Source organism: Pungitius pungitius, chromosome 12 (genome assembly GCF_949316345.1).
Source record: "Pungitius pungitius chromosome 12, fPunPun2.1, whole genome shotgun sequence".
In the NCBI taxonomy this organism is placed as follows: domain Eukaryota; kingdom Metazoa; phylum Chordata; class Actinopteri; order Perciformes; family Gasterosteidae; genus Pungitius; species Pungitius pungitius.
This window is the reverse complement of record NC_084911.1, coordinates 12,320,332-12,343,311: the sequence shown is the minus strand read 5'-3', so window position 1 is coordinate 12,343,311 and position 22,980 is coordinate 12,320,332. Positions and strand designations below refer to the sequence as shown.

The window sequence follows — 22,980 nt, the reverse complement described above, 5'->3', positions numbered from 1 at the left end:
AAAATTCAAAAAACTGATTCTATGACCAAATATAAAGTTTAATAACTTGATGCCATTTTTAGCCCTAGAGAACACCAAACCTTTATCCCACCTTTAGAAGGCTTGAGGTGACCTAATAAAATCTTATTACACTTAAAATCATGCATGTTGGAAAATACTCATGCTTTATTGAAATATGCTACTTCAAGATAATGTAAACAACCCAACACTGCAGTTGATTTTGTTTATTTCGCAAGTCGAATTATGCTTGGAGTACAATAAAAGTTAAGTGTAAATTGCATAAAATGAAGTCAGGTGAATCAGAATTGTTTTATTTAAAATTACACAAGAAAGATGAAGACTGGAGGATTAACACAATGACATTTCAAAACTAAACTCACCTCCAGTTCTCTTCAATTTAAATGAAAAACTGAATTTAAAATGATTATAACAATGAGTATGACTAGCTGGAATGAGAGGCCTTATCCAGAAACAGCTAACCTCAAAATCCTACTTTGAGCTGTTGGGAGTTGAGGGCTTTCGTTGCGTAGAAAAACAAATGCAAGTATTACACTATGGCCACTGTGTGTTCTCCAGTTTTCAACAACCCAACCCTTTAAGGGACACTGAGGATAATGATGACATCAGTGATTTGTTTCTGGCTGAAAGGGTTATGAGGGCACAGATGGTGACTGGGTGAGCCCTGATGACCAACGGAAAGAAGACAGGATGTCTTCACTTAGCCAGAACATCCTCTGCATCCACAATGTGTGCATTCAATGATCCTGCCCTGCCAAAAGAAAACCATTTAAGCTAATTTAGACCACAAGGACACATATGAATTTTCTCACTTGGATTTTTTGTGGGAATCACAAGAAAAAGATCAGACTTACAACTTCCAGCTTGCTCTTGGGAACTCTGCAGATGCAGTTGGTTCCAAAGTTGGTGTCTCGGGTTTGGATGCATCGCAGACAGCACAGGTTCTCATAGCCCTGCTTCTTCCACTTGGCTATCAGGTTCTTGTCGGCATAGCCTTCTTTTATACAGTAATCATACAGCTCTTTCAGGAGACACACAGAAAGAAAAACCTGGTTTGGAATCTAGCAAAGCAAATAACTGATTCAGTTTCAAATGTTTAGTAATGTGCAAAATCATCGATTATAAATAATAAAATAAGTACTGTCATGAATTTACTAAAATAGTGGCATTTAATGACAAAATATCTACAGATCAAATGTTTTTCAAACACGCACAACAGATAATTATGGAAGCCCATTTCCGCCACAAAAAAAAAAAAAGAAGGGTGAGAAAGTCGAAATTATGACTTAAGAAAGTCGAAATTATGACTTAAGAAAGTCGAAATTATGACTTAAGATATGCGCATGCGCAGCTTCCAAAGGTCAAACGGTTTTCTAGCCACTGACGATGTGCAATTATTTGACAAGTACAAAAAACAGCCGTAAAGCCTCTAAGCTCCAGTAGCCGATGGCGTAAGGCATCCGTCCTGGATATGTTGTTATTTTGCTCGACATGGTTCGAATCCAGGTTGTGGCGATCTTTCATTAATATATATTTTCTTGAATCACTTTCTTAAATGTCTGTGATGCACGTCACTGTATGACCGTCTGAACATAAAATCCTCTTATGTCCAAATGTTTCGGTGGTTCCAGGCTGCAGCCTCGCGAAAAAAGTATCGATACACATGTTTGGAAGTGTTCCATGATACGCCACCAAACCAGTTGTCTTGGCTCACCCTGAACCAAAAGGTTTTCTTGCCACGGACGATGTGCAACTTTATAAGACGTATTGAAATCAGCAGCGGCACCGGACAGCTCGGTTGGCCGACGGCGTAGCGCCGCTGTCTTATAAAGTGTTTCTATTTTGCTCGACTGCATGGGTCGAATCCAGGTTGCGGCGATCTTTTAATAAATGTATGTTATTGTATGTTCTGTATTTCTTTATACGTGGCAGTGATGTAGTGCTCACTTATACAATCGTAATCGCTGCATTGGATATGGGATGCATTTTGAACCTTTTCAGCAATATGTTTGCGAATGTGTGACGGATCAGGTGACCGAGGCAGACAACCTCTGCCGCTGTCGGGGCAAAACAAACACGCACGCGTAGCCAAACCAGTAGGTTCAAAAACCAGTAGCTATGTTGATGTTGCTGTAACGTCATCCCCCTTTGAGGAATACAGAAAACACATCGCTGATTACTAACAGTATTAATTTCCGTGTATGAATCAACATCACAAAGGATAGCGTATACATTGCAAAACCAGCGACGTTGTGACCGCGTCACGGAAGCTGCGCATGCGCATATCTTAAGTCATAATTTCGACTTTTTAAGTCATAATTTCGACTTTCTTAAGTCATAATTTCGACTTTTTAAGTCATTATATATTTTTTTTATTTTTTTTTGTGGCGGAAATGGGCTTCCATAGATAATGCTGAATTTTAAGGATTAGATTAAATGCTTAAGTAGACCAATGAAAAAGCGGATAAAAGCTTGCGGTGAAACAGTTTACCTCTGCTGATGGCTTTCCTTTTGTAGAAGAGGTCGAAGATGTATCTACTTCGCTGGTGATGCAGTCTGAAAATTGGCCAGAGAGACTCCACCTTTCGCTTTCCCTCATGAGGCTCTGTTTCAGCTGGCAGACAGAGGGAAACAAGGACAGTTAGCTCAATGCTGCACCTGCTTGGACGCTTCAAACGCATCTCTTAGGCTGCGTGTCAAGTACCGCATTGCGTGTGTGTATATACACACACAAATATGTACACACATTGCTAGAACAGCCACTACTTGCCTAAATGCGTTTGGGTGGAGTCTGGTCTGTATTTACCAGGTTATTAACTAAGGGGCATGTTCAACTGCAGTAAAATTAAGGTTCCCATAACATGCGAAAATCAAATTTAATGGTATGTGGACATATTATGGCACATAGCAGTTTAACGTGAAACGGAACAGGTTAAATGTCAGATGTAACGGAACAAATATTTCAATCCGACTGAACTAGAACAATAACCACCAGTAGCTAGCATCGTTTGATTAGCTTTAGCGTTCAGTAGACGATCGCGTTGGTTATCCATTTTCAAAATGTCAGCCAAAAATCCTTTCAGACGCCACACAAGGATCAAAAGGCTATAAAAATATAAAGCCTGTCTTAAAAGCTATCAACATTGATAGATAATGCGAAGAGAAGATTGAGATAATTTCCATTAGCACAAACTGCGTGCTGTAGCCCGACCAACTGTCGTGGTGGACATCGGGACAATCCTCTTTCTTCTACCGACTTACCTTCTCTCATCTTCTGATCCAGCTCGTCCAAGGTGGGCTCAATGAGTTCCCAGCCGTCTGGGGGCGGCTTGCGACTCCTCTTTACTTTTGGCATTTTACTCTCTTCGACAAAAAAGAGAACAAAAGCTGTCCGTGTTTTCGTTTTGATTTTGCGACCCCGTTATAGTCGCTACAATTCGACGTCACTTGAGGTCCTTTTCACCTCCTGTCGTTTAAATGACGTCACGATACCAAATAAACAAGCTCAATTTAACTGTGTTCAATACATATTTCTTATCACACCCTAACATGCTATCTATTCAAATGAATATTAACATTTATTTAGGTCAGGTCACGTGTGTTTGCTCATATTAACGGAACGCAGATTTCTGCCGTTGCTGCATATTGCATTACTGTACGAGCACATTGCCTTAAGATAAACAACATAGTTTACATAGATTACATTTTATAATTTACGTTATTTAGACAAATAACTGCAAATTATATACACATTGTAAGGTAATTTAGTCTGTAGCTAGATATACGGTACCATCTTTTGAAAAAAAAAAAAACATTTTCTGAAGATGTGTTAGAAGGCATATACGTGAACTACTTAGTATTTCTGAACTGACAGTGTGAGTTTAGCCAGCTGTAGGTTCGTAATGCTGTTTTGACACTTTTCGGCCGTTTTTGTAAATCAAATTTGTCAAAATGCTCCAAAGTGGTAAGAATTATTTAGTTAATTATTCAGTTTACCTGGTTGCCTCTCAAACACAGGCAGGGATCCAGGTGATGTGCCGCTCTAACCGCTTGGCAACTGCCGCGGTGATTCGTGGCAACTGCCTCGATTCTGTGGCAACTGCCGCGGTGATTCGTGGCAACTGCCGCGGTGATTCGTGGCAACTGCCTCGACCTCGAGGCAGCTGCCACGACTTCACGACAGCTGCGTCGACTTTGCGGTAGTGGTGCCTCGACACTTGCCGTTTTTGTTTGCCAAATAGGTGACATTTATGTTTTATAATTGGCCAGCAGGTGACAATACAATACGCCCTTTAACAGTACTAGTGTTATTTGTAATTTATTTAGTCATAAAACGCTGATAAGTGATACAATGGCTTCCCGTTTAAGTCCAGCTGAGCTACTACGGGCTAAAACCATTTTGCACGTGTTGCTTTGGTAACAGTAAACACATTTAAAATATAAATAAGATGCATCATAACATTTGAAATAATAAGAACCCCTGAAATCTTTTTGATAGATATACATATTTTTGTACTACATACCAATGGACACATTTTCATGTAACTTATTTTCTTTTATGTCTGTCTTGACAGGACTGTAGTAGTTATCAAAGGATCGTACTTTCTTTAGATGGCGCCGCAGATGGCTGCCTCGGCGTTTCGGTGCTCTTTGTTTTTTGTTGTTTTCGTCATTAATTGTGTTTTCTGTTGCGAATCCCGGAGCTCTTTCACCAGAGACGAGCTCTTGAACATCCGTGGAACAACTCCAGTGGAGTTCTTATCTCCTCTAACTTACTAACCCATAGCTTTAGTTTTTAGCGTACTAACCCATAGCTTATATTTTATATTTTATTATACTTTTATTTTATATCTTATTTGCACTATGTCGTAATTATTGTACTGTCTTCTGTCATGCACCTTCCGCCAAGACAATTTCCATGTATGTACAACATGTTATGGCAATAAACTTTTCCTGATTCCTGATTCCTGATACACTTTGTACAAACTATGTACCCGTTGGATGGTGGTGGAAAAAAAACACCATTTGCCATGAAGTTTTCCACTTAGATAGAAATGGCTGAGCGGTTTGTCCAATGTGTTCCCCCTTGCACCAGATAAGGTAAGTATTACGGGCAAAGACTCACACAACTTGTGTGTTGTCTGCTTAGGCATGGAGCACGCCCAGCTAGCCCTTGAGGGGGCTAGCTGTGCAGACTGTGAGCATTTGCCGTGGCAATCTCGCGTCTCCCGTCGAGCTCTCTTCAATGAGGACGGCTCGACGAGGCGCGCTCCCCGCGGCTCCGCTTCGGCTCATGCCGAGGCGGAGCCCCGTTTGCCTTCCTGGGGATCACAAATGGATCTCACGGAGGATTCCGGGACGGCTGACGCCTTTTCCCGGCCCTTCACCATGGGATCCAGGCGCTCGTTTCCGGAGGCGGAGGCACGCTCCGCGGCTTCCTCCACCCCGGACGAGACGCCGCTCTCACGTTTTTCCGGCTCTGAGGAGCTGGACGTGGTGAGCGTAGAGGCAGCCTGGGGCGTCTCCCCAGACGTCCACACTGAGGTGTCGGCGTCCTGGAGTAGGCCGGTGTCTGCTCGCGTGTACAACCCGTGTACGGCATTGTACTCGTCTTTAGCTGAGGCTAAGTGACATGGCTACGGAAGTATGCCGGCCGCGGAGGGGGCCCTGGCGGGCCATGTGTCCCCCGCGGCCGTGTCGCTGAGGACCCCAGTACTGCCCACCAAGCCTTTGAGGACTACCTCGGTTCTAGTAGGCAGGGCTTACTCGGCGGCGGGGCAAGCGGCGTGCTGCCTGCATACGATGGCGCTTATCCAGGCGTATCAGGCAGAGCTGCTGGCCGACATGGCCGAGGGGACGGAACTAACGCTGGAGGCAGTGTGTGAGCTGAGGTACACGGCTTACCTCGCGTTAAGAGCCACGAAGGAGACGGCGAAGTCCGTCGGCCGCTCCATGGCAGCCATGGTGGCTACGGAGCGGCACCTTTGGCTGAGCCACTTCAGCCTGCAGGAGAAGGACAAGTCCTTCCTCCTGGATGCCCCTCTCTCCCTCACTACCCTCTTTGGAGGTGCCATTGGGGCCGTGGCGGATAAACTCCACGCTGAGAGGTGGCAGGCGGAGGCGCTCGATTCATTCCTTCCTCGACGACGCCACGTCCGCGGGGCTACCGCGGAGAGGGCTTCGTCCAATAGGCCCTGACACCGTAAGGGTCAGGGCCCGGAGAGTGACCCCCACTGGAGGTGGTAGGGTGCCACCGCACTTCCGGTGATCCTCTCTGCTGTTCAGCAGGCTAGGCTAGGCCAGCCACTCACTGTGAAACAGTTTCAGAGACTGTTAGGTCTGGCAGCGGCATCCAATGGATCCCTCGGCAGTGGTGGCTCAAGACCAAGGGGTTCTCCCCAAGGGGGAACCAGCACCGCCTGATCAAAGTCACTCGGCGCTGCCTGAGGGCCCTGGTCATATGGAGGCACTCTGGGTTTCTAACCCATGGGCCCGTTTTAGGGGCGATCTGTCGTCAGGTCATCCTCACGACAGACGCTTCCCTCACGGGCTGGGGTGCGATCATCCAGACACCCTGTCGAGGCAGGGGCCCGAGGCCCGGGGACTGGAGACTCCACCCAGAGGCGGTGGAGTTCCTTTGGCGTCACTTCGGCCGCGCCGATGTGGACCTATTTTCCTCCGCAGAGACAACTCACTGTCCTCGGTGGTTCTCCCTCATGCAACCCGCCCCTCTCGGCTTGGATGCTTTGGGACAGGCATGGCCAAAAAGCATGCGCCTGTACGCTTTCCCTCCGGTTGCTCTGCTCCCAGGGGTTCTGGATAGGGTCCGTCAGGACGGCGTCAGCCTACTGTTAGTAGCCCCGTTCTGGCCGGCCCGCGTACGGTTTGCGGACCTAATATCGCTTCTCGCAGGCCCCCTGGTGGAGATTCCCATCAGGTCGGACCTGCTGTCTCAGGCGTCGGGGTCCATAGTTCACCCCCGCCCTGAGCTTTGGAAGCTATGGGCGTGGCCCTTGAGAGGGCCCGCCCTTTAAGGTCCGGTCTCGCTACTGAGGTCATAGAGACCACCTCCTACTCCAGAGCCCCGCCACTAGGAGGGCTTATGCCGGTAGATGGTTCCACCTGCTGTAGGAACAACTGTGGACCCAGTTAACTGCCCGGTCGGTTCAGTACTGGAGGTCCTGCTATGTTTTCCACTGGTCTTCCCGTCTGCCTTTAGGCATCTCTCTTCCTCGTGGCACCCTGTCCTCCCTTCCTGACGTCGGACCAGGCGTACAACAGAGCCGCAGCAAGTGAATGGTTGAGGCCATGACACTTGCTTATGTATCGGCCGGTCAGCCCGCATTTCGGCTGTCCGGGCCCATTCTATCGGGGTATGGCGGCTGCAGAAGCCCTCCTGTCGGGGACTGACCCTCGCCTTGAGCACGTGTGCTCTCTTCGAGTGTGCGTTTTTTTAAAAACTTCACACCACGGTCACCTGCTCGTATGGTGAGTGGGTACAGCGTCTTTACGCAGCTCGAGTTCCCTGATAGGGAACGTCTCTTGGTTACGTATGTAACCTTTGTTCCCTGAAGGGAACGAGACGCTGCGTAAACGTTCTGCCATACTCCCGGCCTGCCCGTGGCACTCGATTCGGCCTTTCAGAGATTAATGGTCCTGCCCTTCGGGTCCGGCGTCCCCGCTATGACGTACCAGCTCGCCATTGGTTAATTTTCACACGTGCTTCATCGCAGGGGCGTTCCCACAGCGTCTTTACGCAACGTCTCGTTCTCTTCAGGGAACGAAGGTTACATACGTAACCGAGAGACGTTCTAGTGTCCTCACCTCCCTGATGATAGCCATGTGACGATTTGGATTAGTATTAATATAACTAGCTAGTGGTAATAGGAAGACATAAGTTGTGTACTCTTGCATATCTATCTACATAGAAAATGTAAATTCCCAGCCCCCCCATATTTGATTATAAGTCCCCCATGTCACTGTCCTCCTCTTTGACACACACACACACACGCACACACACACACACACACACACACACACACACACATGCTCTGGCACAGAGAGGAGATAGAGATGCAGAAAGGGAGGGATCGCTACATGACGCACTTTGCAGGGCGGACGGACCAGGCCAAAGCTGATCTTGCTCTTCTCGCCATTATCATGAAACAAAGAGAAGATGCAGCAAAAAAGAAAGACAAAGAGAAAAAAGGTAAGCAAAATGGAACCAGGAAAACACTATACAACTTGATGTGGTGTAAGCCTAATATTATCTTGTAGAAGCTGAACTATTCTTCACAAAATAGAACAGGTCATCCTGGAATATTGTTGTCTTGTATTCTGTGAGGGTTCTGCCTTCTCGTGCAAGTTTGTCAAAATAGGGCACATTTTCTTCTAATTTATGAAATAGTTGATGTGAAATCACCACAAATAAATATTTTATTTAAATATAGATAAACCTTTTGGTATATATATATATATATATATCATTTCACATAAAAATGAAACCTCAAGAGATTATTTTCACATACGTATCTTTCTTTTTCAAAGATTTGATTTATTAATATTTTCAATTAATTGAAGATAAAGATTCTACATAATAATTCCACTTCAGGGTTCAGTACATTGAGGCATGCAAACATAGGATACAATGCATAATGCCTAGTCAGCGAATACTGCTTTTTGTGGTATATGGTTTTACAGAACTTATTCACCTATATCCAGCTACCCCAGTGTGCAAATAGCGACTAACGGTGATTTAATTTGGGTCCACACTGTGGCGCTATTGTGCGTAATGTGCTGGATACACCGAACAAGAAAAAGAACGAATGAGCGGATTGGAGCGAAGTTTGGCGGACTTTCCCCTCGCGGAGACGCATGTTTGGTCAAAGCGCTGCGGTCAGATTGTAGTACATGTGACAGCGGACACAGTCCCCTCTCCACTGGTGAGTAAAACAACCAGTTCATGTCAGTATGTGTGTTGCCATGTAGACTATATTTATTCTGTAAATAACTAACTTCCGCATTAAAACGTCTCATTCAGACGTACCTCACGGACCTCTGCGCTCCACACATTTACCGTTAGCCGTTGTCCAGCTAACGTTTAACGGTCTCCGCGCCGGCTTCTGCTGTTTCTTCTAAAAGATAATACTAAGCAGCCGGAATATCTCTACGACAGCTGGAGAGTAATGTTCACAGCTCTCATGTATTAATGACGACAACGTTGCCTCATACATATATATAGAGTGATTTAAACGCAGCTTAGCATTTAAATCAGAGCAGATTTAAACGTGAACGAGTTATCAGACGTGGTGTTACGGTCTACACGGTCGCCTGTTAACCCGTAACACCTGCTAGAGACATACTAGCACATTAGGAGGCAGTAAACACAACTGTTGGCCTCGTAAACTTTGTTCTCCGAGTTACCAAATAACGTGTTATGGTAGTTCTGCAGTTGATTATCTTATCGGTGTGTGTGGGTTCAAAGTTTACTATGTCACTGCTTTGTTTGTCCTCCGCAGGACAGCTCTCACTGCGCAGCCTTTGATGCACATGCACCCTATTCTCTTTATTTAACGTTATCTTTTTTTTTTTTTTAAGTTGTTGCCTCACTTTCAACATCGATTTTTTTTAATCTGTCAATGATTTATATTGAGTCTAAACAAATAATTATGCTCCTCTTAAGATTCCAACTTGTTTTGACCGGAGAAACAAAGAAATCATGTCTATAATAAACGAGCACAACTTTGTTGTGAGCAAAGAAACGTGGGAATCGCACAACAAGATGATGCTAGAGCCTCTGTCCATCAGCGACTCTGAGGTTTGTATGTATGTCTGTATGTCCATTTATTGTGCATTTTGTTCACTTCTGTGATAAACTGTTTTTGTCCCCTGAATGACACACATATTTGTGTTTTAGGTGTTCTCAATCATAAAAAAAGAGAAGCACAGGCAGACGTACGGTCTGGAGCTGATCGCCTCCGAAAACTTTGCCAGCCGAGCCGTCCTCGAGGCTCTGGGTTCCTGCATGAACAACAAATACTCTGAGGGATATCCCGGTCAGAGGTAGCAGAATGAATCCAATTCTCTTTGAAATCTGAATGTTTGATTACATCCTGTAAGTGGTGCATTGGCTCCTACCAATTCAATTACATAAGTATAGCAGTAATAATCCGTACAATCTATGGTGTGTTCAGGTACTATGGTGGTACGGAGCATGTTGATGAACTGGAAAGACTCTGCCAGAAGAGGGCATTGGAGACCTATGGTCTGGACTCAGAGAAATGGGGTGTCAACGTGCAGCCATACTCTGGTATCAAGTAGTGGTTCAACATATTAAAGCCTGATCAATGTGATCACTATTTAGATATTTAAATCCACCCCTCGTTCTCTTGTTCTTTGCTGTCAGGTTCACCTGCTAACTTTGCCGTTTACACGGCCGTGGTGGAGCCCCATGGCAGGATCATGGGCCTGGACCTTCCTGATGGAGGTCACCTGACACACGGCTTCATGACTGACAAGAAGAAAATCTCGGCCACGTCCATCTTCTTTGAATCCATGCCCTATAAGGTACAAAACATGCAGTCATCAGCACAAGTATTAACTCTCCATATATCTTAAGAGAATACATTGAAACAGCAGTTTGTCTAACATTTCAGTAGTGGACCAAGTTGAGTGAGATTAATCCTTGTTAGTGCAAGAATGTGCATGTGGCACAGACCTATGTCTCCTAATCAGAGCTGGAAATCCCAACAGGCTCCTAATTTAGTGGATTAAAAACAGGGTGGAAACTAACCCAAAAAATGAAATCGTTAGAAATCTGCGTCTCTTTTAGAGATTTAGCATCAGGACTCTACTTTCTGTAGGTGGTTCACGTCAAAGCTACAGAGTGAAAATGATCTTTTGACAGGCAACTTCATTTTTGAAAAAGTTTTATTTTTGATATGTTGTATTTAAATGTTTAAAGTTTAAAAGTTGTATTTAGTATTTATGTTAAACTCAAGAACTTCTGTAAATGAAAGCCCTTTGACATCTATCTAACCATCTGGTTAATGGGGACAATATATGCTTCAAAGTGGGGTTGTCACGATACCAAAATTATAATACCTACAATATGTTACCAGAATTTGATACAATTCTACTAATACGATATAGTATGTGTATATTTATCTATAATGGTAATAAATAATATATTTGTGTGATTCCCTTTTTATCAGCTTGTTTCTGCCCAGCTTTATGAACACCTAACAAATGGCAATTAGTATTATCCTTCAGCGACATATCAACGAAAACTACGTGGTGCCATCATAGCATTGATTATACATGGCTGTGTCATGTAGCCAAAGTACTTCCAGATTTCACTTCTGGCATTTTTATTCCAACAAGCCGAGGACAGTCGCAACTAAAAATCGTGTCATTTTTAACATAACACCGTAAAACCTGATTTCAAATCACATTGTATACAATGAAAACAAAGAAAACACAAATGAACAATTGAAAAGTTTGATTTTGTGATTTTTGGTTGTTTCAGTTTAATGAAGCAGTTGTTTTTAAATGCTTCAGTCTTGTCCTTATGTTTTGTTTATCAGATTCGGCTGTTTTTGGTGTATTTAATAAGGCATGGTTTTCTGTCTCAGGTGAATCCAGAAACCGGCTACATCGACTATGACAGACTGCAAGAAAACGCTCGGCTGTTCCACCCCAGACTCATCATTGCAGGTACTTAATTAGTTTGACTTTCAGACTCAAACACATCAACCAATGCATTGACCTCTGTGTCTTTTTCTTCTCCAGGGACCAGCTGCTATTCCCGCAACCTCGACTATGGCCGCCTGAAGCAGATCGCAAATGAGAATGGTGCATACTTGATGGGAGACATGGCTCACATCAGCGGATTGGTGGCTGCCGGAGTGGTGCCCTCACCTTTTGATTACTGTGACATTGTTACCACGACAACACACAAAACACTGCGTGGCTGCCGCTCTGGACTCATCTTCTTCAGGAAAGGTAGAAATGGAATATGACACAACTTATGTAGAAACAAACCATTTCTCAGCTGTTATTGTCAATAAATGCAGTCTCTCTGTGATGAAAAATCTTTTCATTGTTCCTCTGCCTGCTTCGTATTTCTCTTCTCTAGGCGTGCTCAGTGTAGATGCCAAAGGGAAAGAGTCTCTGTACAACTTGGAGTCCTTGATCAATCAGGCTGTGTTTCCAGGGCTGCAGGGAGGACCCCACAATCACGCCATTGCAGGTTCACATCATCTTTCTCCTTCTTGATTTTGCCCGCTTTAGTCGCATCTCAACTGTCGTTCAGTTATTTCAGCCTCCGTTTCATTTCAGTTGTGTTTTTCCCCGGCAGGTGTTGCTGTAGCTCTTAAGCAAGCCATGACGTCGGATTTCAAGGCCTACCAGATGCAGGTTCTTGCTAATTGCAAATCTCTATCCAATGCCCTCATTGACTTTGGCTACAAGATTGTCACTGGTAAGTGCTGCTCTACAAACACAAATGGAATTGACACGTATCTACAATATCAAATGCTATTGCATAGTGGTAAATTGCATTTACCTCAGAGAATAACTTGCTTTCTTCATGCTCCTATTATGCTCATTATAGATTTAATTTTGTATTCATTGTTTCTTCTTGAACATGATTTACATTTAAAAACCCTTGTCTGAATACAACCTCTTTCTTTGTTTAGTTCTGTTTTAACCATTTTTTCCCTTCCTTTGTAGGCGGCTCTGACAACCATCTGATCTTGCTTGACCTTCGCAGCAAAGGGACTGATGGAGGACGAGCTGAGAAGGTTTTGGAAGCCTGTGCCATTGCTTGTAATAAGAACACCTGTCCAGGTGTGTGTGTGAGAGAGAAATATCTTCCTTTTTCTTTGTTTCTGTGAATATCGCCTGAGATTTGTGTAAAGGACGTGCCACTCTTAATGTTGTCTGCACACATGTTGTACCCCACAGGGGATAAGAGTGCTCTGCGCCCTAGTGGCCTGAGGTTTGGCTCTCCAGCTCTGACCTCCAGAGGCATGATAGAGGAGGATTTCAAAAAGGTTGCTGAGTTCATTCATGAAGGTAATTCTGTAAATGCCCTATATTTCTAAAAAATAATATAAATATATATGTACTGAGAGGTTTGTTTGAACTGGCGATCAAACTATTGAAGAGGTGTCAAGGTATCTGGTTATTGGTCAAGGTTAAGTCAAACACAAATGAGGATGTTGCAGCAGCAAGAAATAACAAATCCGTATTTCACGTGAATGTAATCGCTCTCCTTTCTCCTGCAGGTATTGAGCTGACTTTGGAGGTGCAGAGAAGTCTGGATCCCAAGGCCACTCTGAAGGAGTTCATTCAGGCACTGACTCGAGAGAAGTTCCAGCAGCGGCTATCACAAATCAAGGCAGAGGTGGAGGGTTTTGCTGGCCAGTTCCCCATGCCTGGCCTGCCTGAGCTTTAGAGGCTGGACTGAGGATTTAAAAAAAGATCATAATGCCACATTTTACTGGTGTTTTGGTTTTGTCAGTATATTTGTTGTGAGATGTGTTTATCTGTCACAGCTCAAATCAATATCCTTTTCATTACTTTACTGTATCTCAGGTTAGCTTGGACCAGATATTCCTTAATCGAAAGATTAATTTGCAGAATGTTTTGCCCTCAAGTTATTCAGTTTTCCACTGTAATTACTGTTTCACTGTAATGCGGATTGATGCACAAAACCAGAATATTCCTGTCATACACAAGACTTACACTGTACACGTATACAACATAAACAACAATTGTGCATACTGAAATTTATTTTGCCAAATTTATTTTAATTAGGAACTGGCTGACTCAAAAGATTTTTTGAATGTCATTTGTGTAACTATTGTTTAATAAGATCTCCGTAAAGTCATGATTTATACGCTGGGGATGCAGATTGCATTAATTAGCACTTAATTAAAACAAACAGCTGCCAACATGCAATTTATGTTTAAAGTACATTGTGCCCCCATTCATTTCAAATGTATGACTGTGAGAAGGAAGCTTAAGAGTAAAATCTTCACTGAGATATGAACCAAAAACCAAAAAGCTGTTAATGGGACTGTTGTCAGAGGTGTAGATTAATAAGTGGACTGGATTTCAGGCTGTTGGGCTCTGTTGGACTATATTACATCACAGATGTGAAGGATTCCATGGTTGCTATGTTATGTCTCTCAGCGCATCATTTATATTCAACAATAATTTTTTTTAAATAAACACTTTGAACGGTGAAGAAAACTTTTTTTCTTAAGTTTTTCATAAATAACCAATTGTACTGAGGAATTATTACAATCTGAGATCTTAAGACTCAGAGACTGTCGAAAGCAACACAACCCACAACTTTCATCATGGAAAATGTGAAATATGAACACTGAAGTCTAGTCTTGAGAGGTATTCTATGTATTATATTGTTGAGGACTTCAAATTGCTGAAGTTGACTGATTTTTCATTGACCTTTATTTCTGACAACATGCAGAAGATGACTTTTAGACCTTCATGTCAGAGATTAAGACATTAACAGTTGGTTAGATACAAAACGAAATCACTATTTTTAAATATAGCAAAATGCAAACTTGCCAAAAATAAAAAAAATGTAAGATTCATTTTGGCTTGGTATAGTAATTTAAAGAATATTAAATTCTCTCAATAATATTATTGTTATCATTAGCGGAACCATAATGCGGGTGTGCGTTTACCAAAGAACTCGATAGTCGTTTAGTCTTGTCTTATTCCGTCAGGTCAGAGGTCAGTCTGCGCGCTCTCCATACATCACTGGCGAACCAACCCAACGCAACTCCAAACGAACAGAAATCGACAGATCGACTGTTTTTCGGGCTTTTCCTAAGAAACGATTGTCTAAGGCTGCAAGGAACAGCAGCTTTTGTGGTTTCTCATGAGGAAGGTCCCTGGTTGTTGTTAGCTTATTGGTTAGCCTAGCTAGCCTCGTTAGCCACTGTAACTGGCTGTGGAATAAAGTGCTAGCTAGCTACGTAGCTAGCTCCACCTCGAGCTAGCTAACCGAAGCTGACATATTATTTTTGACTGGAGCACGACTCACTAACGCAGACATGCAGGACATGCTAGCTAACGTGGATCACCTCAAGTTTGACTTGGAGCTGGCTATGCAGCAGCAGCTCGGTGCACAGCCTCTGCCCTTCCCCGGCATGGACAGTAAGTACTCGGATGCTAGGTGGTTACTTAGCCGCAGTAGGTAAACTTTCTGTAAAAAGAAACTTTCTTGCAGTTAGCTACTATCAACGGAACTGCACTTGGCCGATGGTGACTGTTGAAGTTGGCTTCGTGTTTCCTCAATCCCATGTCTTTATTAATGCTGAAATACTGTGTGTTCCTGCAGAATCCGGGTCGGCTGTCTGCGAGTTCTTCATGAGAGCAGCATGTCAGAAAGGTGATTTAAAAACGCTATCCTTTCCAGCACGGTTGTATTTTAACTTCAAGAGTAAAGAGATAAATAAAAAATGATATTGGCCATAACAGAAGCTGTAGTGGCAGACCTTTCTTAAATGTCCCATATAGCATTGAGATTATTTTTTGCAACGTTAGACGAACGAAGTGCAAATGTCACAACAAAACAATATTCTGGGCAACGTGGCTGACATTTTAACATAAAAATCATCAGGGAAACCATGTCCATCAATGCAAAGCTGAGTCTGGATTTAACTTTCAGTGGAATCGCATTGTCTTGATAAGGTCGCACTATTTTGTTAGTTAATCAAAATTAAAGTATTACAAAGTGAAATAAGAACAACAATATGAAGCACATTATAGCACAGAGAAAGGCAATTCATAGGAATAGCAAATCTTAAAATGTAAGCGATGAAACGGTTGGATTACGGTTGAATTACAGATGAAACTAAATATATTTACTATATTTTTGAAAATACCAAAGTGGGTTTGTGTCTCTAAGGAGAGAATGTCTTCTAATGCAGAACCTGCTGGACAAGCGTTATTCTTTGCAAAAATTGTGATTTGTGTTATTGTTAACATCTTGTTGGTATACTTTACAGGTTCTATTGAGTTTTTGCGGATTGATTACATCATCATTTGTGTTGTATCTTATATATTTGTTTCCACTCCCAGGTGGGATGTGTCCGTTCCGTCACATCAGCGGAGAGAAGACGGTGGTGTGTAAGCATTGGCTCAGAGGGCTGTGTAAGAAGGGAGACCAGTGCGAGTTCCTCCATGAATACGACATGACCAAGATGCCTGAATGCTACTTCTACTCCAAGTTTGGTTGGTTGACTTAATGTTTAAAAAAAACAATCTCACAGATGAGCCCAATGACTCTATGAGCTACTTTGCTTTGTTTTAATGTTTGTTTGTATCCTGCAGGTGAGTGCAGCAACAAGGAATGTCCATTTCTGCACATTGATCCAGAGTCCAAGATCAAAGACTGTCCCTGGTATGACCGGGGCTTCTGCAAACACGGTACGTCCTGCTAACATGGACATTCCAGCTATATTGATACTAACATCCCCTAAACACAGTTTGTATACACATAGTTTTCCAGTGCAAGTATGAATTCTTCACTGTGCAGCAAAACGGCCTCTTTACTTACTGCTGGGACTTAATCGATCTTTCTGTCACAGGTCCTGACTGCAGACACAGACACACACGAAGGGTGATCTGTATGAATTACCTGGTGGGCTTCTGTCCTGAGGGAAAATCCTGTAAATTTATGCAGTACGTTATCCTAAAACATCACTTATCACTTTGTTATGTGTTGGCTTTTGAAACTGGGATTGTTCTAGTCCTGCACTATTAAATGAATTATGTCATCTAGGACAGAGTAAGCAATCGGTAAATAATTGGAGACATGCCATTAGGGTAATGTAGATTAACAGTGAGATGTTCCTCTACAGCCCACGCTTTGAATTGCCTATGGGAGCTTCTGAACAGCCTCCTTTACAACAGCAAATGCAGAACCAGACAAAGGTAAGAGGAAATACACAACCTCCACACTAAAATAATATAGGGCTCTACTCACTGTTATTTAGCTGCTTGTCATTGAACAGCCGGGCAAAACACTATTTCTCTTTCCCCCTCTCCTGCGACAGCCTGTTCCTACTATGGGTCGCTCGTCGCTCTCTCTCATCCAGCTGACCAACTCCAGTCCAGGCCTGCGGCCACAGAACCACATGCCTATGTCTCATTCTCACCAGAACAACATGCCCGGCAACAGAGGGCCTCGGCCACTGGACCAGGTCACCTGCTACAAGGTGAGTCGTCTGATCGCTTGTCTGATGATGAATTCTTATTCAGTCATTCACCCTCTTGCTGAGGGTTTGGCGGGAGGATCAATACCACGCATTTTAATACTTTATTTTTTAAGAAAGTTATTTTCACACAATGTATTATGGATTCCATTTTCGTTTAGGAGATAAGAAAAAATATAATACTCCAAACCAAAGAGTTTTTAATGCAGTGCAAATTTCTTTTCTTTTACAGTAAAGAATTGCTAATGTTGATTTTTTTTTAAGGTTCTTTGTAGGCAGATTTTGTTTCCTTGTGGATGCACCCAGACTGTTCCTGTCTTTGTACTGAGCTAAGCGACGGCTGGCTTCAACTGATCTTCTCATCTAATTCTCTTAATATCTTCCATGTTTTGTCTTCCCGGTGTCTGTAGTGTGGTGAGAAAGGCCACTATGCCAACAAATGCACTAAAGGCCATCTTGCCTTCTTGAGCGGACAATAATTTTCAGTTTGGAAGTCACCATGGATGCTGCTGCTGCAGAGACCTCCTGAGATGAGAAGAAGCTCCTTTGCTCCACAGGCTCAAGTTGAACTAAAAGACTGACTGCTACTGTTGTGTGTGGGTTTATACAGACAGTAGGAAAGATAAACATAGCTATTTCTATTTTTTCAGATCACATTTGGTGTGGCTCAATGACTTGTGTGTTAGTCTTCAGAGTTTTCTACGTTTGTACTGTAGAGCACACTGAATATTTAAATTGATGTCCAACAGCGCAAACATTTGAGCTTCTTTACAGGGACATGTGACTGCATCAGTGACACCAGACCGGTTGCTCTATTATTCTACTTGTAAATCTGACTGTATGATAAAGAAATGATACTGGTAGAAGGGGGGGAAAAAAACAACAATTTCTAATCAGACTAAGAGCCTAACCCTTGAGTATTCACACCTAAAATCTTGATTAATTTACCCTACCAGCAGAATGAGTCAGATCTGAACATAGATCATTCAAACTTGGCCCAGAGAGATGTGGGGGAACAAGTTTGACTCAGCATCTCAAATGATATTTTGGAAGTGTGAATGTAATTTGCCTGTACAGTGTGTTCAAATAAATGTCTTTGTTACGGATGTACTGTTGTACTTGTATTCAGAGGTAGATCGGCCCATAGTACTTGATAATTGTCCATTTTATATGAAGTAAAAAAGCTGGAATATAAACTCTCACCCACAACGTGATGCCAAAATGAATCTTGGTATTGTTTATTGGTCACAAGTCACATATTAGAGCTGAAAGAGATGGGGGAACAAAGGTTAAAGCTCAACCCCTGAAGGTTGCTGAAGGGGCTTTAGTGATATTTCCTCCAGCGATCATGTTCTGGAAGAGAAGAGAGTGAGATGTTTTTATTAAACAGCCAAGGATTTTGCTTGGTGACATTTACTCAGAAGAAAAAACGTAAATGTAAAAGGACATTCTAAACAAGTGGTGAGGCAGTGTGCATTTCTTACTGATGTGATCGTATTCCCACAGGTAGCTCAATGCCACATAGCCCACCAGCACCATAGCGATACCACCGATGCCTCCCTTCTTCACGTTAATGTACTTGTTGTAGTATCTGTCGTGGCCTGTGGGACAAAAACAAACCATTAACCACAGCTGAAGACATCATCATTGAGCCCTCATTAATGTCACTAAATATACCAAAGACTGTTATAGTAAGGGTTCACTCTTACAAACTTTACTTAGAACTCAGCGGAGAGGACTTGAAGTCAAGCTTCCTAAATGAAAGACTTTTCAATTAGCAAATTGAGAAGTTTAAATGTCTATCTCTGATTTATACAATGCTGGCTTGCTTTTTTCCCCAGTAGGTTCTTGACATTTTGTTGGGTCTGAGCAGGTGTTCTCACCCCTGCGGACGGCTGAGAGGAGGCCGTTGGGAGTGAAGTCTCGACCTCCAAGCCAGGTTCCCATCTCACCCAGCTTCACGTCCATCAGCCGCTTCTCAATCACGGGAACTGTTAAATGAGACATGGTCCTCAATGAACAGAACATACTGTGTGCGGATTAGCGTTGGACTAGCTGTTACGGTACCCTTGGCCCACAGTAAATAAAAGCTCGCAATTCCATTTCTGTTGGGTTAATACATTTGTAGGATTAAAGTTAACTTTAAAAAAGGATCAGATTGGGGTGACGTCAAGATGCACAGCTGTGCAGGCTATCGCGCAAGCTAGCCAATGGAAACTGGGGCATAACTTAACATACAATACAGTAATTATGATAGATTCGACCAATTGCAAATCCTATCTGTAGTTTCCGATCGACAATCAGGACATTTAAAAGTCCAAAATCCACTGACAGACGTCTTTTAACCGACAATGACACGCAAAGTCCTTGACGCGACTCCACGGATTCACTGCGGCCTCCAGTCCAGACAAAAAGATTAAAGACGATCCCTAGACATTCTGTCTGACAACTAAACACAACGCGTCTGTGAAATGTAAAATATACCAACAACAGAGACCACAAGACAGAACATTTGCGTTATTTTGTCAGAGGACACAATGTGTTACCTGGTCTATCCGCCATCTTGACTGGTGCGAAGGGCTCGCCGTGGGGAATGATGGGTACGAAATGAACAGGTGCATTATGGGAAAATAATTCATTTTTACTTCTTTCCACTAGAGGGAAGCAAAACAAATTATAACCAGCAGTCTCAAAGCTGACACCTGCTGCTGCCATCATCATTACTTTAAATATGATTCATATTACTGTCATCATAAACCAACATATTTCTGCTCTCCCTCCCCACAGAAGCCTCTGTGGATGGTGGTTCGACCTGATGGTGGTTGTCCCTGCAGTGGTCCTGCCGTACACCTGTTCTGCTACTTGCAATTATTTGTATCATTTCTGTTAGAGAAAATGAATGTATTGTACATCTTTTACATTGTTGATTCTGTACACATGACATCCATTGCAGTCTGTCCATCCCGGGAGAGGGATCCCTCCTCTGACGTTCTCCCTAAGGTTTCTTCCCTTTTTTTCCCCATTGAAGGGTTTTTTCATATTTTGGGTTGAGTAGTTTTTCCTGTGCCGATGTGAGGGTTTCGGGACAGAGGATGTTGCATGTGTACAGACTGTAAAGCCCTCTGAGGCAAATTTGTAATTTGCGATTTTGGGCTATACAAAATAAAATGAATAGAATTGAATTGAATTCAGGTCCCTTCTCAACACACCCACCCATCAATACAGCCCGCTCCACCCTCATCTAATCTCTCTCTCTGTCTCTCCCTTGTGGTTTTGGCCTCCATCCAATACCGAGCGGTAACCTCCTTTCTTTATCTGACTGATTTTCCTGCTTCACTCTAATGACTTTCATGAGCTCATATAGACGTCCAACATCCCCCCTTCCCCATTCGTCCCATTAGAAACGTATTTGTGTTGAACATTGATGACTCTTTTCCAGCTTTTGGTCTTTAATGTCTCTTCTCCTCTTTAGTGTTTGCAATTGTGCTTTCTTTTGGAGAAATGCTCCAGGAAATATTGAAGTGCCATAAATTTGGGATGGCAGTGCAGGTTTAACTTAGCGGCGGAGACACTGTCTGCTTGTTTGCTGTACTTATTTGAATGTAGCTAAAGAAAACAAAACTGTTTGTAGAGGCAATAGTAAGGAAGTATAGTTGAACAGAAACCTCCCGGGCCTGCTCCTCTCCTTGTGAAGATCACACTCAGTCGCACACTTGTGTGAATCAACATCTCGCTTGTGTCTGATTTACACACAGATGCAAGAATCTCCAATCCAATATCGCCCGATGTCGCTGGTAAGCCAGCACTCTCCCCCAGAGGTGGTGGATTTTGAGATGAAACTCATCGAACACCCAAACATGTACTCAGATGTACCCAGGCAGAGACGTGGACACAATGACACACTGTGTCAATGTGCAGATTTAGACCTTTTTCATTGGCCAAAGGTTACAACTCTGTAATGTAAACTCTTTTAGAGACAGGCCTACCTGCATGTTCTCTGGTTTAGTTTGTTTGTTATGGTGCTGCCTGGGGGCTCACTGCACTTCAGATTATAGTGCATACCAGCTACACACACACACACACACACACACACAAAAGCACTTGGGAACGGGTGATTTTATTCCACCTCAAGAGGCAGATGCCCTCGAGGTCTGCCACAGAGACAGCTCTTTGAAGCTGATGGAGAGAGAAAGGGAGATAGAACGAGGGATGGAGGGAGTGAGGGTGGAGTGCAGACAGAGAGGGGAGACGGGGATGAAAGAGGATGAGGGAGAAAAAAAAAGATGAAGACTGTATGCATGAAAAGGGTGGACTGGCAGCAGGAAGATAATGATGGCAGGAGATGAAGGAGAGAAGAGAGGCAGTGACTGAGTCCATGTCTCTCTTTGCACACGTCTCTCTAATACACATGACCTTTAAACAGCCACTCTCCCATCACTCCCTGTTCATCCATTCTTCATGCTACACATCCTTTTTCATTTCATTCTTTACACTTCCCATTGTGTTTTCCTTCAAATCAACACTTCTCTGGCAATTTCTCTTCCCCCATCTCTAACTCTTTCACATAATTTTCTCTCCATGATACTCCTGCTCTTCTGCCCTCTTCTTTTTCCTCTTAACCCGCTCCTTGTCAGAAATGCCATCTCTTCCTTGTCTTACTGTTTCCTTTTCCAACCCTCTGCCGGTCAAGCGTTCACAGCTAAATGAGCCAAACGAATCGACAGGTAGGCAGGAGTGGGTTGTGGGTAATGGATTTATAAGACCTCCTTTTACTACACTGTAAAAAAAGATCCTAATTTTACGGGAAATAACTTTACATTTTTACAGTAGTTTTCCCATTTTTTGTAATTACGTAAAAAACGCTTTGAAAATAAAGATATTATATGTAAATTAACAGTCCAACTGTAAATTTACATGTAATGCTAATAATGACAAATTAATTTTTTTCCCCATTTTTTAATGGAAGAAATACTGTAATAATTTTAGAGTATTTTCCTGTTTTCTTAAATTACATTCAAATCACGTAAAAAAACGGTCAAATGACTGGCAGCTGCGGCTGCCAGAAAAAAACCTTAAAATTAAGTTAAAATCACTTAAATCAAATAAAGTGCGAAAACTATAAATATACAGGAATTTTCTTTAACAATGTTACAGAAAAACACATTATTTTATAGATTTTTCCTGTTGTATTCTGATGAAACACCTTTTAATAAAGAGATATCACCAAATATTCTGCCGCAAAAAATGTTAATTTAATGATTTTTACTGTATTTTTAAATTAAAAAACAATCAATAGATCTCTAAAAGATGTAATTTTACAGATTTTTCAGGTATTATTACGATCAAACACCTTGTTAGTGATATCAAGTTTTGCAGTAGAACACTACCATTTCACAGATTAGTCCTGTAATAGATTTAATGTATTCAGGTGTACATTCACAATATCAAGCAATTATTCAAAAACAGTTCTCCATGGACCCCCAAGAGGAACAAAACATTTAAATTGTCTATGTTTCCTAGCTTGACAGGGGGCTCCACTTAATTTGTGCTTATATGACAAACATTCCACTAAGGTAAATCATAAGTTTTATATTAACGTGTATTCAAACACAAATTGTGGATTTCAATTTGGCTTTTATTATTACATCAGACCTAATCCAGTCTTATTTTGAAGTAGATGCAAGAATGATACATTACGATTTATGTC

At 42.6% G+C, this 22,980-nt stretch overlaps 3 protein-coding genes across 7 annotated transcripts; 1 reads left to right on the top strand and 2 right to left on the bottom strand.

Annotated features, from left to right (window-relative positions):
* Positions 1-290: 290 nt before the first annotated feature.
* Positions 291-4,165, bottom strand: bud31 (BUD31 homolog). Of its 2 annotated transcripts, XM_037477586.2 has the most exons (5): positions 4,015-4,165; positions 3,280-3,381; positions 2,510-2,632; positions 873-1,039; positions 291-769 (listed from the first exon to the last, which is right to left on the bottom strand). In XM_037477586.2, exons 2-5 carry the CDS (start codon positions 3,371-3,373, stop codon positions 719-721), a joined length of 435 nt encoding a protein of 144 aa, XP_037333483.1. In that variant the 5' UTR covers positions 3,374-3,381; positions 4,015-4,165; the 3' UTR covers positions 291-718. The 2 variants fall into 2 exon arrangements, with proteins under 2 accessions (XP_037333483.1, XP_037333485.1); XM_037477588.2 differs by lacking the exon at positions 4,015-4,165 and having other exon boundaries at positions 291-764; positions 3,280-3,504.
* Positions 4,166-8,076: 3,911 nt separating this feature from the next.
* On the top strand, positions 8,077-18,379 carry LOC119221126 (cleavage and polyadenylation specificity factor subunit 4). Of its 4 annotated transcripts, XM_037477584.2 has the most exons (13): positions 8,077-8,227; positions 8,833-8,960; positions 9,701-9,835; positions 9,935-10,080; positions 10,212-10,327; positions 10,424-10,584; positions 11,652-11,733; positions 11,809-12,021; positions 12,155-12,268; positions 12,377-12,499; positions 12,751-12,867; positions 12,985-13,095; positions 13,308-14,277. In XM_037477584.2, the coding sequence occupies exons 1-13, from the start codon at positions 8,092-8,094 to the stop codon at positions 13,475-13,477; spliced, it is 1,752 nt and encodes a 583-aa protein (XP_037333481.1). In that variant the 5' UTR covers positions 8,077-8,091; the 3' UTR covers positions 13,478-14,277. The 4 variants fall into 4 exon arrangements, with proteins under 4 accessions (XP_037333481.1, XP_062422281.1, XP_037333482.1 ...); XM_037477585.2 differs by lacking the exon at positions 8,833-8,960 and having other exon boundaries at positions 8,096-8,227; XM_062566297.1 differs by lacking the exons at positions 8,833-8,960; positions 9,701-9,835; positions 9,935-10,080; ... (7 more) ...; positions 12,985-13,095; positions 13,308-14,277 and adding exons at positions 15,395-15,445; positions 16,138-16,290; positions 16,390-16,485; ... (2 more) ...; positions 17,115-17,276; positions 17,684-18,379.
* Positions 18,380-18,487: 108 nt separating this feature from the next.
* Positions 18,488-19,887, bottom strand: atp5mf (ATP synthase membrane subunit f). The gene is made up of 4 exons (XM_037477193.2): positions 19,820-19,887; positions 19,157-19,264; positions 18,758-18,874; positions 18,488-18,626 (listed from the first exon to the last, which is right to left on the bottom strand). Exons 1-4 carry the CDS (start codon positions 19,833-19,835, stop codon positions 18,598-18,600), a joined length of 270 nt encoding a protein of 89 aa, XP_037333090.1. The 5' UTR covers positions 19,836-19,887; the 3' UTR covers positions 18,488-18,597.
* Positions 19,888-22,980: the final 3,093 nt, after the last annotated feature.

Bases quoted from the DNA above. Each gene is read 5' to 3' on its own strand.
- bud31 (XM_037477586.2), bottom strand. From the start codon at position 3,373: ATGCCAAAAGTAAAGAGGAGTCGCAAGCCGCCCCCAGACGGCTGGGAA. The intron at 2,633-3,279 runs GTAAGTCGGTAG...TCTGTCTGCCAG, and splicing joins GGATCAGAAGATGAGAGAAG to CTGAAACAGAGCCTCATGAG. The intron at 770-872 runs GTAAGTCTGATC...TTCTTTTGGCAG, and splicing joins CCAAGAGCAAGCTGGAAGTT to GGCAGGATCATTGAATGCAC.
- LOC119221126 (XM_037477584.2), top strand. From the start codon at position 8,092: ATGCAGAAAGGGAGGGATCGCTACATGACGCACTTTGCAGGGCGGACG. The intron at 10,081-10,211 runs GTAGCAGAATGA...TGGTGTGTTCAG, and splicing joins GAGGGATATCCCGGTCAGAG to GTACTATGGTGGTACGGAGC. The intron at 10,585-11,651 runs GTACAAAACATG...TTTCTGTCTCAG, and splicing joins TTGAATCCATGCCCTATAAG to GTGAATCCAGAAACCGGCTA.
- atp5mf (XM_037477193.2), bottom strand. The intron at 18,875-19,156 runs GTGAGAACACCT...TTTGTCCCACAG, and splicing joins CCTCTCAGCCGTCCGCAGGG to GCCACGACAGATACTACAAC. The intron at 18,627-18,757 runs GTAAGAAATGCA...CTTCTCTTCCAG, and splicing joins GTGGGAATACGATCACATCA to AACATGATCGCTGGAGGAAA.